The sequence below is a fragment of the Homalodisca vitripennis genome, chromosome X (genome assembly GCF_021130785.1).
Source record: "Homalodisca vitripennis isolate AUS2020 chromosome X, UT_GWSS_2.1, whole genome shotgun sequence".
NCBI lineage: Eukaryota > Metazoa > Arthropoda > Insecta > Hemiptera > Cicadellidae > Homalodisca > Homalodisca vitripennis.
Window position 1 is genome coordinate 147,470,724 of NC_060215.1, and position 18,918 is coordinate 147,489,641.

Sequence of the window (18,918 nt, forward strand, 5' to 3'; positions counted from 1 at the left end):
GAATGTGACAAATCGCATGTACAAACCTATATGTTATAGAGCAAAAAATGAAGACGATTTGCCTAATGTTCCTACACAATTGTTTGAAGAGCTCAATAAAATATCAAAATACATAGCTACAAAATATAATTTTAAGAACAAAAAACCTATGAAATTGACCGAAGAAGAAGAATTAGCGTAACAAAATTCCAGTCTTTGTCATATTTGTGAATGTGAGGGTTTTGATAATCAAACAAGAAAAAAAGTACGAGATCATTGTCATTTAACAGGTAAATTTAGAGGTTCAGCTCATTTATCTTGTAACTTGAATCTCAAATTTCCTCAAAATATTCCAGTTTTGTGTCACAATATGAGTAACTACGATACCCATTTGTACATAAAAGAATTGGCAAAACAGTATGGTAATGTTGATTTGATCGCAAACACAGATGAAAAATATATAAATTATTCAGTAAATTCAGGATATGGGTATCAGTTTGAAGATGATAAACCAAGAAAGTTCATCAAGTTTTCTTTCGTAGATACGTTCAGATTTATGGCATCGTCTATTGAAAAGTTAGCTAAAAACCTCAAAAAAGATGATTTCAAGCATACAAATCATTTTATACAAGATGGACGAATATTGAACGCAATTCTAGATAGACAACCAAATGACGAAGAAGAAATCTTTAAAATTCTATCTGGAAAAGGCATATTTCCTTACGAATTTATCGATAGTATTGAAAAACTTGATTACACAGAAGACCTGAAAATTCAAGATTTCTATTCACTTTTGACAGACGAGAGCATATCTGAGAAAGATTATCAACACTATTTGAGCGTTTGGAACAAATTAAAAGAGAAAAATCTTGGAAATTACTCTGATTTGTACAATATCCAAGATGTTTTATTGTTTGCTGATATATTTGAAAATTTCAGAAATATTTGCTTAAATTGCTATAAACTTGATCCAGCACATTATCTAACAGCTCCAAGCCTCGCATGGGATGCTATGTTAAAATTAACGAAAATAGAATTACAATTGATTAGTGATTATAATATGTATTTGATGATTGAAAAAGGCATTCGTGGAGGTATTTCTCAATGTATTAAGCGATATGTTAAAGCAAATAACAAATATTTGAAAGATTTCGATAAGACAAAACCTGAAAACTATCTGTTGTACGTCGATGCAAACAACCTTTATGGTTACGGTCTCATGCAAAATTTACCATATGGTGATATCAAGTGGATGAATCCTAAAACATATACAAAAGAAGAGTGGCAAGAAACAATTTTGGAACTCACTGGCGACGAAGATTATGGCTATATTCTCGAAGTTGATCTAGGATATCCAACAAATTTACATGAACATCACAAGGATTTACCCCTTGCTCCCGAACATTATAAAAACAAACTTTGCACAACTTTACTGGATAAAACTGAATACGTTGTTCATTCAAGAAATTTGAAATTCTATCTGGAACAAGGTATGATTTTGAAACATGTGAATAGAGTTATTGCATTTGATCAGAAGCCTTTTATGAAAAAGTACATTGATTTTAACACAAACATGAGGACCAAAGCTACAAGTGACTTTGAGAAAGATTTTTACAAGCTTATGAACAACTCGGTTTTTGGAAAAAGTATGGAAAATGTGCAAAATAGATGTGATATAAAACTAGGAAATGAAGAATTTTCAATGAAACAGGCCAAGAAAACAAACTTCAAATGCTTTAATATCTTTGACGACAACTGTATAAACACATGTATAAACAAAAGGTTAAATTTAACAAACCGATCTACATAGGATTTTCAGTTCTTGACCTATCAAAATTGCTAATGTACGAGTTTTATTACGATAAATTAAAGAAGTTTGATCCAGATTTGAATCTTTGTTACATGGATACAGACAGTTATTTTCTAGAATTGAAACGAGATCCTTTTAAAATTATTAAAGAAAATATAGAGGACTTTGATACGAGCGATTATCCAAAAGATCACGAATGTTTGACTACTAAAAATAAGAAGGTAATAGGGAAATTTAAAGATGAGTTAAATAGCGAAGTTTTAGAAGAATTTTGTGGATTGAGATCGAAAATTTACTCGTACAAATATCTAGACAAAAATCCAGTAAGATGCAAAGGGATTAAGAGAAGCGTTGTAAATAAAACAATAAATATCGAAAACTTGAAGAAATGTTTGTTCGAAGATAAAGAAGAATTTAGGGAGATGACAGTAATCAAAAGCTACAAACATGAGTTGTACACCGTCACAATAAACAAGTTAGCACTGAACGCTAAAGATGATAAGAGAATTGTCCTAGAAAATAAGATCGATACAGTACCGTATGGTTATAAAAATGAAGCGAAATCTGATATATTAGACGAATTAAATAAACTTGGAAACTTTGATATATAAATGGAAGATGATTTAATACATTGTCACAAGTGTAAGAAAAAAACTAAAAATATAGATTCTAAAATTGTTCAAACTCAAAACGGATTGTATAGAATTGCAGCAAAATGTTCAAAATGTAAGACAAATAAGAGTAAATTTATAAAGAATCCTTATGAAAAACAAGTAAAGAAAGAATCTAAGAATAAGGAAGAAATCGAGATTGAAGCTAGAGAAATTCATGCACCGGTACGAAAAAAGTTTAAAAAGAGAAAAATTATAACATTAGGAATTGACGATTTATGGGCAGCAGATTTAGTTATAATGTCTAACTATTCAGATCAAAATGATGGATTTAAGTATATGTTAAATGTTATTGATACTTTCTCAAAATATGCTTGGTCAAGAGCTATCAAAAGAAAAAACGGCAAGGATGTTTCAAAAGCTTTCGAAGATATAGTAAAAGATGCCATAAGGATCAATCACAAACCTCCAAACCTACTTCATACAGATAAGGGTTTAGAGTTTAAAAATAAAGAATTTAACGAAGTTTTGAGGAAATACAACATTAAGATTTATCATACTGAAAACGAAGAGAAATCAAGTATTGTAGAGAGATATAACAGAACTCAAAATGAGAGAATGAAAGTAATTTTTGAGATTAATAAAACCTTTAAATGGATCGATATTCTTCAAAAAGTCGTAAACAATTATAACGATACAGTTCACAGCACAATCAAAATGAAGCCCAAAGTCGTAGATAAAGATGCAGAAAATGAGTTATTAGAGACCGTTTTCAAGTATGTTCCACCAGAAATTCACACGAAAACTAAATTTAAAGTCAATGATCATGTAAGAATTGTTAGTAAAAAAACAACATTTTCGAACAAATATAAGAACAATTGGTCAAGAGAAATCTTTGTGATTTATCAAATTAATAACACAGATCCTGTAACTTATAGTATAAAAGATTTAAATAATGAAGAAATAAGTGGAAGTTTTTACGAATATGAATTGAGAAAGTCAAAGCTATAATTTTTTGTATATAAATGGAGGCTCAAAAGAAATGTATAAAGTGTCAAGAATTTAAAGATTTGTCGAAGTTTTCTCAAGATAAAAGAAGCAAAGGTGGATTATACTATTATTGTAAAGTTTGTCGTAGTAAATATGAGAGAGAATTATACGATAAAATAGAAAAATTAACGTTAGAAGAGAAAAATGTTGCGTTTGTAAAGAAATTAAGGATATTTCCAAATTTTACGACTGGCATTATAGTAGAGATAAAAAACAAGCATATTGTAAAGATTGTAATATAAGAATTCAACGAGAAAGTCAAAAGAAACCGACTCTTTGCGAGTGTGGACGAATCATTCAATGGTTACCTTATCTTCAAAAACATTTACAGACAAAAATATCATAATTCTAGAGTTTAATAAAATTTAGAAACATTTTCATCGTAAAGTCCAGATTCATTGATAAAAACAGTGTCAGGATGAAAATTGTTAAGGGGCCATTCGAATAGCCCCTTGTTTCTCGGGGTCTATGGGATAGACTCCTGTAATTTATACATTCAAAAGTTGTTTTTATCATCATTATCGACATTATTTATAATAGCTTGCCTCGTGTTTTCATATTCCTAAAAATTTTCTGCAACATCTTTTGCTTTGAACCAAATTTCGTTATTTTCGTCAACAATCGTAAAAATTTCTGTATTATTGAATTTGAGTTGATTATTTATTAGATCTACAATTGTCTCCATTTAGATAGAAACATTTTTATTTCGAGAATAAAGGCCAGATTCATTGATAAAAACGGTGTTTTTTTGAAAGTTTGAAGGTAGTAACGATTCGTTACCCCCTTGTTTTTTAAGTAAAAATATTGAATTTTGTCATCAACTCATTTTTATTCCTTTTTCAATCTTAAATATATTGTTGTTTTACTCTCATTATTTAATAAATTTCCCTCAGAGTCTTGTATAGTTAGAGCGATTTTTTGAATTCTTTTAAAATTTTTTCAAATTGGAATATAATCGATTTCATTCGGTTTTTCACTGATTTTTGATCCATAAGCAACATTTGGGAAAAAAGTGTACAAAATTTCAGATTCTTTGTGTAAATGTTCGGTATGATTTTCAAAACTAGGTTCAACGAGATTGCAGTGCACTTCAATTACATCAAACGGTCTAAATTTTGGCGTTTTATTTCCTAAATATACCTGATTTGGCTCAATAGTTTCTTGAACAAACCCTAATAAATCTACTATAATTGCTGAAAACATTATTCTTACTGATGATTTTATTTGAATTTTATTAGAGAGATAATTTTTTTGCATTTCAAACTTGTTTTCGTCAAAGTTTAAAGATTTATCTGATTGTTTGAATGTTTTCAGATAATTTTTAAGGGAATTTTTTATTTGATCGAAAGTATAATATCCTTTGTTTAAATCATAATATTTTGTTATGTTCTTCTCACTAAATCCTATACAATAAGGAGAACTTTCACTAATATTTATTACAAAATTGTCAGAATAAAATCCGCTTAAAACCGATAAAATAATTTGATTCTTCCTCTAAATGAATAGGATGTTCCAAGTTTAAAACTAATTTAGAGCTTTCTGAAGTCAACTTGAACAGCTTCATTTTCGCTATTTAAATGGAGAAATTTTTAAAGCAAAAAGATCAGATAAAAACTTCAAACGTTTGAAGAAAATAAGAAAGATCAACCAATCAGATTGTTAATTGTTGGTTCAAGTGGATGTGGAAAAACAACTTTATTATTGAATTTTATCTACAATAGGTTGATTCCTTATTCCAATTTGTATGTTTTTAGTAAATCTTTAGAACAAGACGCCTATAAAAATTACAAGAAAGATTTGAAAATATTGCGAAAAACTTAAACAAAAAATTATCACATTTTTATAATGCTTCCGAGGACATAGTTCACTTAAGCGAATGTAAACCAAATTCTTTAATCGTTTTCGATGATTGTATTTTAGAAAATCAAGACGTTATTAAAGAATATTTCGTAATGTCTCGTCACAAAAACATATCTTGTATCTATCTTTCTCAATGCTTTTCAAAGGTTGATAAACAAGTTATAAGAAATAATTTGAATATGTTGTGTGTTTTTAAACAAGATGATCATTATTCCAGAAAGATTTATAACAATTATGTGGGATCTGATATGAGTTTTAACCACTTTATTGAGTTGTGTGATAAAATTTGGAAAGAAGACTATGGTTTTTTAACTATTAATCTAACTTTGAAGCCTAAAAATGGAAAATATTTGAATAAATTTTCTAACATAAATGCTGCTCATTGGTCTGATAAATCTACTTGATAAAATATTTGTTACATCTATTTTTATATTATCTTTAATTTTTATTTACATTATGAAAATAACAGAAAAACGGTAAATCTGTTCACGTTCCACGTTCACGTTCATGTTTCACGTTTCGTGTTTACGTTTCACGTTCGTGTTCCACGTTCATGTTTTACGTTTCGTGTTCACGTTTTTACGTTCCACGTTCACGTTTTACGTTTCGTGTTCACGTTCCACGTTCACGTTTTACGTTTCGTGTTCACGTTTTTACGTTCCACGTTCACGTTTTACGTTCCACGTTCACGTTTTACGTTCCACGTTTCACGTTTCAAAATTTTTCTAATTAAATGGTAAACGTAACTTCTGAAGAAGCGAAGAAACTTGATCAAATCGAAAAGAAATTAATCAAAGAATTTAAAGAACAGATTCGAATTGATGAAAAAGAACAAGAATTTATTCAAAAAATCAATCAACCTGTAACTTCTGCAATAAAAAACGTTGAGGGCAAAATTGAAAATGTTTTAAGTGATAATCAAAATTTGATGAATTTGGTTCCAGTTGTACGACAATTTGCCAATATTTCAATTCCAGAATCTGAAGTGGAAGAGTTTGAATTGCCAAAATTACCATCTTCAACACCATTTAGACCTCGAATCATTGAAGACTCTACCATAGTTGAACCAATAAGTCCTGGAACAACGGATATAATAATTGGTGAAATTGGTAAAAAATTTCTTCCTAGAGCAAAGGATGATAAATTTGGTTTGTATTGGGACAGAAAAAAGAGAAGTTTTATGATTGGAAATTTACCCGTTAATTTTGAACATAATGATATCATTATTAATGAAAAAACATACGAAGGAACTCAAGGTTTATGGAGATTATTAACAGACTATGACGCTCCAAAAGATAATTTATATTCTGAAGAAGATTTGAAAAAGTATACTGAAATTTTATGGGAATCTGACTCAATTTACAAAAATAATGATCCATCTACTAAGAAGCCTAAGTCAAGTAGAGGTAAAAAATATATGAAATTAATTAAACCAATTTGGGAAAAACGAATCGAAGGATCAGGTGTAAGAAAATACAGTGATAATAAGATTGAATACAGATATATCGACGATTTGACAAAACTCGATGGGATTATTAATTATATTTATGCTCACGAAAAGGCTGGAAACAACAATTTTTTGAACGAAAAGAAAGCGATTAAAGATTTTATTTCGAACAAACTTGACGAAATGATTGAAAAACCTGATGGAATTAAATATTTAAAACGAATTTTGCCGGCAATAAGTTCATCTATGATTGAGGGTAGTGGACTTTTGAATGATTTTATCAACAATTTACCTTTTGAATTACACGTACCAACTTATTAGTATCTGGGTCCTGGCACAAAACTCGAAAAAAGACTAAAAAGAGGAGATCCTGGTATAAATAAATTGGATCAAGCTGCTATGGAACACGATATTTTTTATGCAAAACATAGAGACACAAATTCCAGACATATAGCAGATACAATTTTGCAAGATAAAGCAATGGATAGATTTTTATCAAAAGATGCTAGTTTAGGTGAAAGATTTGTTGCGCTTCCAACAGCTGGAGCAATGTTTTTGATAAGAAAACTAGGAATGGGAATCGAAGAGAACTTGAAATTTTAACTATATAAATGGAGGTGAATGTAAATTTCAGCAAAAATCAGAAAGAAAAAATAAAATCCGCTTTTAAGAAAAAAATACCCGTTAGTATTCAATTTAAAATAGATCAACTAAAAAATGGCGGATAAGATATTTTTAACAAATAGACAATACAATAAACTCGAAAAACATAAGAAAAACAATAAAGGAACCAGAATAGTATTTTCTTATAATCAGTTGAAAAAACTTAAAAATGGTGGACTTTTGAAAGATTTATTAGATTTTGGAGAAAATATTCCAGTTGTTAAAAATGTTGTTCCTTATGTTCGTAAAGCTGCTCCAATCGTTAAAAAAGACGTGATTCCTATTGTTCGAAACATTTTAAATTGGTTAGATAAAGAGTTGGAAGATGTTGCAGGATCTGGATTAGATGAAAAAACTTTGAATTACGTGAAATCAAACATTAAAAAAAATTTGAAATCAAACCTTTAACATTCGGGGGAATTGGAAGAAATCTGCAAAAATATTAAACATTTTAGAGGAATCTTCATGAGAGATACATTACCTGAAAAAGTTAAGAAATTTGAATGTGGAATTGTGAATTTAGACTCGATTATGGGAGTTAAAACGCATTGGATTTGTTATTATAAAAATGATAAGAATGCATGTTATTTTGATTCGTATGGAAGAATTGAGGACAAACCACCTATAGAATTGATCCAATATTTGAAAAAATCAAGCGTCTACTACAATGATTCTCAGATTCAAGATTATAAAGATCCCCCAATTTGTGGTCATTTATGTATTATTGTTTTGAATGAACTGAGTAATGGTAAAGATTTTAAAGAAGTTGTCAACAAATTATTACTTAATAAATATGGATTCACAAAATATTTTTGACGTATTTGGAACACAAATTAAAACAGAAATTATTCAAAATGTAGATAATAGTTCGAATTTTATCTTTTCTTATCGACTTATACATGATTAAAATTTTTGTAAAAGAATTTTGAAATTTTCTCTTATTAAATGGTTGACTACAAAAAGTATTCAGGCGATATTGAAAGGGCGGAGTTTAAAAATTTCTATCCAATTAGTAAACAACATTTGAATGAACCGAATAAAAGAACTGAGTTTAATATTGATTTTGGAGATAATTTTTGCTCGTCTAACTTCCAGTTTTATATTTCTGGAACTTTAACAAAACAAGATGGTCAAGCATATCTTGGAACTGATAATGTTAGATTAATCGATAATTTTATACCGTTTTTATTTTCTAAGATTGAAGTAAGAAAACACAATAAATTGATAGAAGAAGTCGAAAACTGTGGCCAATTAAGCACTATTAAAGGAACCATTTGTTATTCCAAAAGTGATGTATTTTCAAACAGTTTTGAATCAACTTTTAAATTTGGACAATTTGAAGCGGTCGGTGATTTAGCACATTTCGGCTTAGGATTCTTTGAAAATGTAAATTTTCCAATCTATAAAGGTGGATTTTACATTAGTTTCATAAGAGCTGAAGACGATGATGTGATTCTGAAGACTGCAACTGGAAATGTTATGCCTGTTGATGGCAAAATTACAATTAACGAGTTTTTCATTAGAGTTCCGATGATTTATTACAAAACCACGAGTAAAATTCAGTTGATTGATGAAATTATAAAATCTCAAATCATCATGTTTAATTTTCTAGATTGGCAATGTATTGAGCAAAAAGGTATTTCCGGAACAACTTATTCGTTCGATATCACAAATATTTATAGAAATATTTTCAATCCCAAGTTCATTATTGTTGGTTTTCAAACAGATAGACAAAATATTCAAGAAAAAAAATCCTTCAAAGTTCGATAGTTTTAATGTGAAAAATATCAGAGTAAAATTGAATGGTTCTTATTATCCAGATGAATTACAAAATTTAAACATTTCCGGTGGTCTTTTCAGAATCATGTATCAGATGTATCAAGATTTTAAGAAAGTTTACTACAAAAATATGGAAATGTATTACAACCCCAAAGAATTTATAGCAAATAGACCCATTTATGTCATTGATACAACAAAGAGTTTGACAAATATTTCTAGTTAAAAGAACGATATAATTATCAATATGGATTTTCAAACTGCTGTTGCAAATTCTATTTGTTATGTTGTTGTCTCTGAGAAATTTTTATCATATGACGTGATTAAGAACGATATTAGAGAAATCCAGTAAAATTTTAGATTTCTTGATTTTTTTATAAAACAGCTTCAGAAAGTAGAAGCAAACAGCTATAGATTCGGTAATCTTTCATTCGTGAGTTACTGTTTGATTTTACAGATTCGTTTATTGTCCTTTAAACAGGAATTTCTATTGATTTAATGTCAGTCCCAAAAGTGATCTAGAAACCCCACATTCATATCTACTTATATATATATATATATATATATATATATATATATATATATATATATAATCATGTACTCATATGAATAACTCTTAAATGAAACAAGCCACTTAAACCTGCACTCTCAATAGATTGATTCATTTTCCATCAACCAATATCTGGTAGACTCCTTGATCATGTTTATACTGTCGAAACCGACCCACTGCAATTGATGATAGATAAAACTAATCAATATGATCAGTGGATATGTCTAGAAGTATCTATAAATATTATAGAAATTCCAATGATTTTATTATACGTTTAAGAATCACGCATGTGGAGTTTAGTTTACATGAGAAAAAGAGTGTAGATATGAGAAATCTGTCGTAGAATTAAGCTGTGTCTTTACAAAGCTGACAAAGACTAGCAACAATATCTGGAACCGGCCCATGCAGTTGCTCGTCAGTTTATTGTTCCATGGAGTAGACTCAGTCTAGGGCCTATGCACTCTAGGAATTTGCTTAAGTAATGTCACTGTGCAGACACGATGGACCGGTTGTTTCTCCCGATATGCTGTATTGTGTGGATCGGTAACAATGCGATGTTAACAGCTTGTCAGTAGCGCGATAAAGAAGTTCTATCTTGCACTTACTTGTCTGATTGATATTGAAGAGTACCCATCCATCGGAGACGTTGAAAGGCAGGATAAGTTCGGTATCAGTGGGGAGAAGCCAATATTGGTACACATTTCTATTCTTGGCCAGGGCTCGGGTGGTGAATGTCAGCAACAAAGGCCATAGAGTGCCGTTTTGCAGAACATCTCTCTGGAACGGGAAAAATAATATATTTCTACAAATTATTGCAGCATAAAAACACACTCAGTTACAAAGAATATCTATGTACGACTAGCATTGCTAAAGTATAGACTATTCTTCATTTTAATGCTGATTAATGATTATATGCAGGAAGATTTCGTCTAAACCGTATTATAAAGCTAATAATACGCTGCAATATGGACTTTATCCAGTGTTTTCAGATTCGTTAAAGAATTAGTCGGTAGGAGATGACATAGTGCGTATCCTTACCATTAAATAAATATTTGTCACAATTATGCCAACAAATTCTTGATGCTGAAGGAAAAAAGCTAGAGGTAGTTCAAAAGCTACTACTAGATAGCTTTGGAAAGAGAGCAGTGTTTACTTCTGAATATACAATGAACACCAAGTTCACCTTACACGCTTTTACTCAACAAAATATTGTATCTCATATAATTACTTGGGATACATAAATATTCATTCCGGGTAATGATGATGTTTCAGTCATAATCCTCAAAGCTAGTGTACTTATTTTTATTAAGCGCCTTTTATTGTAGTATTGTATATTACACAATTATCTGGGATACACAAATATTCATTCCGGGTAATGATGATGTTTCAGTCATAATCCGCAAAGCTAGTGTACTTATTTTTATTAAGCGCCTTTTATTGTAGTATTGAATATTACACAATTATCTGGGATACATAAATATTCATTCCGGGTAATAATGATGTTTCAGTCATAATCCTCAAAGCTAGTGTACTTATTTTTATTAAGCGCGTTTTATTTTAGTATTGTATATTACACAATTATCTGGGATACACAAATATTCATTCCGGGTAATGATGATGTTTCAGTCATAATCCTCAAAGCTAGTGTACTTATTTTTATTAAGCGCCTTTTATTGTAGTATTGTATATTACACAATTATCTGGGATACACAAATATTCATTCCGGGTAATAATGATGTTTCAGTAATAATTCTCAAATCTAGTGTACTTTATTTTACTAAGCGCCTTTTATTGTAGTATTGTATATTACACAATTATCTGGGATACACAAATATTCATTCCGGGTAATGATGATGTTTCAGTCATAATCCTCAAAGCTAGTGTACTTATTTTTATTAAGCGCCTTTTATTGTAGTATTGAATATTACACAATTATCTGGGATACATAAATATTCATTCCGGGTAATAATGATGTTTCAGTCATAATCCTCAAAGCTAGTGTACTTATTTTTATTAAGCGCCTTTTATTGTAGTATTGTATATTACACAATTATCTGGGATACACAAATATTCATTCAGGGTAATAATGATGTTTCAGTCATAATCCACAAAGCTAGTGTACTTATTTTTATTAAGCGCCTTTTATTGTAGTATTATATATTACACAATTATCTGGGATACACAAATATTCATTCCGGGTAATGATGATGTTTCAGTCATAATCCGCAAAACTAGTGTATTTATTTTTATCAAGCGCCTTTTATTGTAGTATTGTATATTACACAATTATCTGGGATACACAAATATTCATTCCGGGTAATGATGATGTTTCAGTCATAATCCGCAAAACTAGTGTACTTTATTTTTATTAAGCGCCTTTTATTGTAGTATTGTATATTACACAATTATCTGGGATACACAAATATTCATTCCGGGTAATGATGATGTTTCAGTCATAATCCACAAAGCTAGTGTACTTATTTTTATTAAGCGCCTTTTATTGTAGTATTGTATATTACACAATTATCTGGGATACACAAATATTCATTCCGGGTAATGATGATGTTTCAGTCATAATCCGCAAAGCTAGTGTACTTATTTTTATTAAGCGCCTTTTATTGTAGTATTGAATATTACACAATTATCTGGGATACATAATTATTCTCTCCGGGTAATGATGATGTTTTAGTCATAATCCTCAAAGCTAGTGTACTTATTTTTATTAAGCGCCTTTTATTGTAGTATTGTATATTACACAATTATCTGGGATACATAATTATTCTCTCCGGGTAATGATGATGTTTTAGTCATAATCCTCAAAGCTAGTGTACTTATTTTTATTAAGCGCCTTTTATTGTAGTATTGTATATTACACAATTATCTGGGATACATAAATATTCTCTCCGGGTAATAATGATGTTTCAGTCATAATCCTCAAAGCTAGTGTACTTATTTTTAATAAGCGCCTTTTATTGTAGTATTGTATATTACACAATTATCTGGGATACACATAAATATTCATTCCGGGTAATGATGATGTTTCAGTCATAATCCGCAAAGCTAGTGTACTTATTTTTATTAAGCGCCTTTTATTGTAGTATTGTATATTACACAATTATCTGGGATACACAAATATTCATTCCGGGTAATGATGATGTTTCAGTCATAATCCACAAAGCTAGTGTACTTATTTTTATTAAGCGCCTTTTATTGTAGTATTGTATATTACACAATTATCTGGGATACACAAATATTCATTCCGGGTAATGATGATGTTTCAGTCATAATCCGCAAAGCTAGTGTACTTATTTTTATTAAGCGCCTTTTATTGTAGTATTGTATATTACACAATTATCTGGGATACACAAATATTCATTCCGGGTAATGATGATGTTTCAGTCATAATCCGCAAAGCTAGTGTACTTATTTTTATTAAGCGCCTTTTATTGTAGTATTGTATATTACACAATTATCTGGGATACACAAATATTCATTCCGGGTAATGATGATGTTTCAGTCATAATCCGCAAAGCTAGTGTACTTATTTTTATTAAGCGCCTTTTATTGTAGTATTGTATATTACACAATTATCTGGGATACACAAATATTCATTCCGGGTAATGATGATGTTTCAGTCATAATCCGCAAAGCTAGTGTACTTATTTTTATTAAGCGCCTTTTATTGTAGTATTGTATATTACACAATTATCTGGGATACACAAATATTCATTCCGGGTAATGATGATGTTTCAGTCATAATCCGCAAAGCTAGTGTACTTATTTTTATTAAGCGCCTTTTATTGTAGTATTGTATATTACACAATTATCTGGGCTACATAATTATTCTCTCCGGGTAATTATGATGTTTTAGTCATAATCCTCAAAGCTAGTGTACTTATTTTTATTAAGCGCCTTTTATTGTAGTATTGTATATTACACAATTATCTGGGCTACATAATTATTCTCTCCGGGTAATAATGATGTTTCAGTCATAATCCTCAAAGCTAGTGTACTTATTTTTATTAAGCGCCTTTTATTGTAGTATTGTATATTACACAATTATCTGGGCTACATAATTATTCTCTCCGAGTAATAATGATGTTTCAGTCGTAATCCTCAAAGCTAGTGTACTTATTTTTATTAAGCGCCTTTTATTGTAGTATTGTATATTACACAATTATTTGGGCTGCATAATTATTCTCTCCGGGTAATGATGACGTTTCAGTTATAATCCTCAAAGCTAATGTACTTATTTTTATTAAGCGCGTTTCGTTAGGCGTTGTTTACAACGTGATACAGTGGATTACATGTTTTGTGTTCGCAGCAAGCCAGTTACCTTAGATTTACCTCCGATTGTTGTGAATTTTGTTAGGAACCATTTTAAGATGGAATACGTCTTATTAATTGTCCAACTGTTTTCTGTAACGTACGTAAAATGGATAAATATGCAAGCATAGCAGGCAAGCCAAATAAAAAGCGGATTTTTTCACGTTTTCAGATCGCTTAATACACAACCGTGCTTAAACAAATAAAATCAATTTTGTGACAATGTGTGTTATTCCATGTTCAGTACCTACCACAGTATACTACAGTTCCTTTACTTACATAAGCCCATTGGTTTATTTTAGTGTTAGAAGAGATTTTGGGATTCTGTACACGGTTATGGAGGGAATTAAATAGAAATTACGTTTATGTCACCCTAGATTTTATGTTTTATAACATAAAATCTAGGGTGGGGGGGTTTATATATAAACAAATATGTTCAAGAGATGATATTTGCTCTCTGTTTCTGTTTTCAAATCCTAAAATGTAAAGTTATATTTGATGGCAATAGATCAAAGTCAGTGATAACAAAATAAAGGTTGTCAAAATGTGCTCAAGAAGAATGAAAACACAAACGAAATGTCCATCAAGGCTTAATGCTTAATTTTATGTTTTAGGCTTTAACACCTGAAGAAGAGAGGAGTTATTAGTCCTTGAAACCCCATGTTCTAGTTTGATAACATATAACAACGGACAATATCCGTTATTCAACGAGATGGGTGTTGATCATTCGTGTCTTTTGTTTTATAGCAGTGCTCGGTGGTTGTCTCTGGCCAAATCCTTGCTTTGTGTGTGAACTCAGAAATGAAATGTATTTATTTTTGCACGATGAAAGACAGTTCTCGCTAATATGCTTGTTGGTGAATAAGATTTCGTGGCTAAATTGGTTTTTTTTGAACTGACCTGTTTGAAGGGCTAAATATCCTGAACAGCTCGCAAGGTAATAACACTAACATACTTTAGCTCTTCAATGAAGTTAATGGATTAAATAAAGCTTCTAGTATGGACGGAAAACTTTATAAAAAGCTATAACACGGAATTTCCTTCTTTAAATCAATTACTGCAAGATAATGAACTGATATTGAAAGATGAACTGAAAAGTATGTTCGTCAACCACTTATCCAAATTGGAGCTCTATTTTTGAGAATGTTTTACGAATGATGGAATAAAATCAATGCAATTATTAATTGAGTAACAGCTCATGAAGAGCTGAACAGCTCATTTATACTTCTGCAGACTAATCTTTAAAATTAAAGTTCCAGACCAAGTTTTTATTTGTATTTGGGTGCAGCATCAAAGACGAGTATCCAGTAGTAACAATGAAGGCAATTCGAGAATTGTTACCATTTGCCAGTTCTTTCTGTGTGAATGAGTGTGAGGATTTTCAGCAGTTGCAGCTACAAAGTCTAAATATAGAGCTAATCTTAAGATTGAAAAAGAAGTTCACCAAAATTTTATAAAATTATCAAAACACAAAAAAGCCTCTCCCTCTCACTAGGACAGAAAAACAATTTGGAAAAGTTATTATTTGATATAATTAAATTAAGAAAGAATTATCAGTCGTGTATTAACTGTTATTCATCCAATATTTAAATAATATCTTTCGTTTTTTTTAAACAAGTGTTTAGGTTTCAATATTTCTTTAAGGTTATCTCTTCCTTTTTTCACTGTATATATTAAAAATGTAATATTTACTACGTAATACACATAGGCAATGAATATACATATTTTAGTCACATAAAATAATAATAATTAAAATTAGACGCCATGTTTTGTAATGTATTCTAGCATATATTGATTGTACTGTTTTAGTTTGTACTGAGGGTGTCGCCGGTAATAGTACATGTGAGTAGTAGTATATACAGTATGTATAGTATGTATAGTACCGCATGTCTACAGAGTTTACTTCATGTCAGAATAAACAAATCTCATTTTAAACTACTGCGTTTATATAGATTACATATCCTTGTGAAGGAAACAGGATTTTCCGGACATTTGCCATCGTTCAGTGAAACAAGAAATCAGTAACACTACGTTTCGAGATCTGCAATCTGATATCTTCTTCAGGTAATATCTTTCGAGATTGCAGATCTCGAAACGTATAACAAACCAGGAATTGACTTTGTAAAAAATGAATATTCTACAAAACAGTAGAAACTGTAAATATGGCATTTCCCAACAATGGAAAATAATAAATAAACAAACAGGAGGCAACAAGGATAAATGGTAGACTGAGTTGAACTTGATAACGGAGCTGCGCTCCATCCTCAGGAAATCAACAGCACCTTATCTCGGTACAGTCTTGACAACAGTGATGACGGAGCTGCGCTCCATCCTCAGGAAATCAACAGCACCTTATCTCGGTACAGTCTTGACAACAGTGATGACGGAGCTGCGCTCCATCCTCAGGAAATCAACAGCACCTTATCTCGGTACAGTCTTGACAACAGTGATGACGGAGCTGCGCTCCATCCTCAGGAAATCAACAGCACCTTATTTCGGTACAGTCTTGACAACAGTGATGACGGAGCTGCGCTCCATCCTCAGGAAATCAACAGCACCTTATCTCGGTACAGTCTTGACAACAGTGATGACGGAGCTGCGCTCCATCCTCAGGAAATCAACAGCACCTTATTTCGGTACAGTCTTGACAACAGTGATAACGGAGCTGCGCTCCATCCTCATGAAATCAACAGGCACCTTATCTCGGTACAGTCTTGACAACAGTGATAACGGAGCTGCGCTCCATCCTCAGGAAATCGACAGCACCCTATCTCGGTACAGTCTTGACAACAGTGATGACGGAGCTGCGCTCCATCCTCAGGAAATCAACAGCACCTTATCTCGGTACAGTCTTGACAACAGTGATGACGGAGCTGCGCTCCATCCTCAGGAAATCAACAGCACCTTATTTCGGTACAGTCTTGACAACAGTGATGACGGAGCTGCGCTCCATCCTCAGGAAATCAACAGCACCTTATCTCGGTACAGTCTTGACAACAGTGATGACGGAGCTGCGCTCCATCCTCAGGAAATCAACAGCACCTTATTTCGGTACAGTCTTGACAACAGTGATAACGGAGCTGCGCTCCATCCTCATGAAATCAACAGGCACCTTATCTCGGTACAGTCTTGACAACAGTGATAACGGAGCTGCGCTCCATCCTCAGGAAATCAACAGCACCTTATCTCGGTACAGTCTTGACAACAGTTATAACCTCTTTATCGTAGCAGAAGTTGGTTATGTTAGGTTTTAAAGAACTGGTTTTGAAAAACGTTCATATACAACACAATACACATACATAATATACCGGGTGGTCTAAAAGACAAATTACTGAGAGCTACTGTAAATTTATATCTGATAACATATTATCACTTAAATGTGTTTCGGACATGAAAATGGCACTAGGACCTGGGAGTAGATAAGAGTGCTAGTTGTTTTACCTATATTTATAGGTGATATCTTTACAGACAAGAAAGAGGGGGAGGAGGCTGTAACACAAATCAATGTAAATAAATTAAGAATTGAAGTGTAATTTACCTGACTGACGGACAGGGAAGAATTTGTGGCATTGACAGTAAGTACGGGATAGCCAGGCTGGAAGATCCAAGCTCGAAAGAAACCTGGCTTTAATAGGTTGGAAGTGAACAGATCTGCTGAATGGTTGCTGAGAATATTGAAAAGTTGGTCGGCGTTCAAGAAACCTCTGTAACAATACGAGTATAAGTGAATTTAGTGGACAGTTGTTAGTAATCTAGGGAAATAATTCTATCTGAAGTGATATAAATGAACCAATAGTATCTTATCTGAGTTACTTTCTTGGAATAATATAGTGGTTGAGGAATATCAAGATCTTGTTCCACAAGTGACAACTATAACTAAAAATGTTATTCATTTACATCATATTTGACATGCAATATGAATCTCTATTTACAAAGTGAATATTACAATTAATAAACTAATTATTAAATAGTATTTAAAATTTACCATTAATGATTTAATTAATCATTTAACTGGATTTAACTTATTGTTATATATGGCTTACTTGTTGCTCATAGGTGTGTTGGTGTTTGATTACTACTTCTTTAATAATAGAATACAGGCTGTCAAAGTGAACAGTGTTTTGAGTGATACAATGTACTTACGCTAAGGCACAACCCAAGGGAAGAGGGGGGAGGGTAAGCCTATAATGTTTTTAGTATATATAAATGAAATGTTAAGTCTGAATTTTAATTCTTTCATTTTAGCTTTTGCCAATGAAACAGCTTTCGTGTGTTCAGCTTATAACAGAGACTCATTAAAATACAAAATCCATGAAGATTTGGAACAAATTTCTGCTTGGTTAATTCAAAATAAATTACTCAGTAACTCATCAAAACCAAAGTGCATAATGTTTTTTGACTGTGATGTTTCTAAAGATAACCTAAAAAATACCTTTTTGATTTGGTTTGCCATAAACACCAATGTTTGTATTCCTGTACAAGTGAAAGTATTGAAATAGTCGCATCTGTTAAGTATCTAGGGCTTCATGTTGACCAATAACTAAAATGGGATCAACACGCTAATTACCTGTCAAAGAAACTTAATAAGATTTACTACGGGCTGTACCATTTATGAAACATTTTACCGTTGGTAACTACGGCGGTTTTCGCAAGATAGATCAAGCAACGTCGAGCGTGGCCGCTGCTTGGATAGGTGACCGCTGAGAGATCCTGTCCTTGCAAGCGGCCCGCCTGCCCGGCCATTGGTGGTGGTTCGGAAGTCACCTTTAAGCCAGGTTAAGTGTTAGAGAGGGTTTCTTAGCCCTAAATTCGCCTGGTAAAATAAGTCATTCTTTACTTTTACTTT

The 18,918-nt window shown here is 31.6% G+C and overlaps 1 protein-coding gene across 2 annotated transcripts in view; it reads right to left on the bottom strand.

Annotated features, from left to right (window-relative positions):
- Positions 1-18,918, bottom strand: part of LOC124369989 (aminopeptidase Ey-like) — a 71,048-nt gene that overhangs the window by 37,176 nt on the left and 14,954 nt on the right. For both annotated transcript variants that reach the window (XM_046828246.1, XM_046828244.1), the window contains 2 exons: positions 17,611-17,776; positions 10,352-10,523 (listed from right to left, as the gene is read on the bottom strand). In XM_046828246.1, the coding sequence (XP_046684202.1) occupies positions 10,352-10,523; positions 17,611-17,776 (338 nt within the window). The remainder of the gene's footprint in view (positions 1-10,351; positions 10,524-17,610; positions 17,777-18,918) is intronic.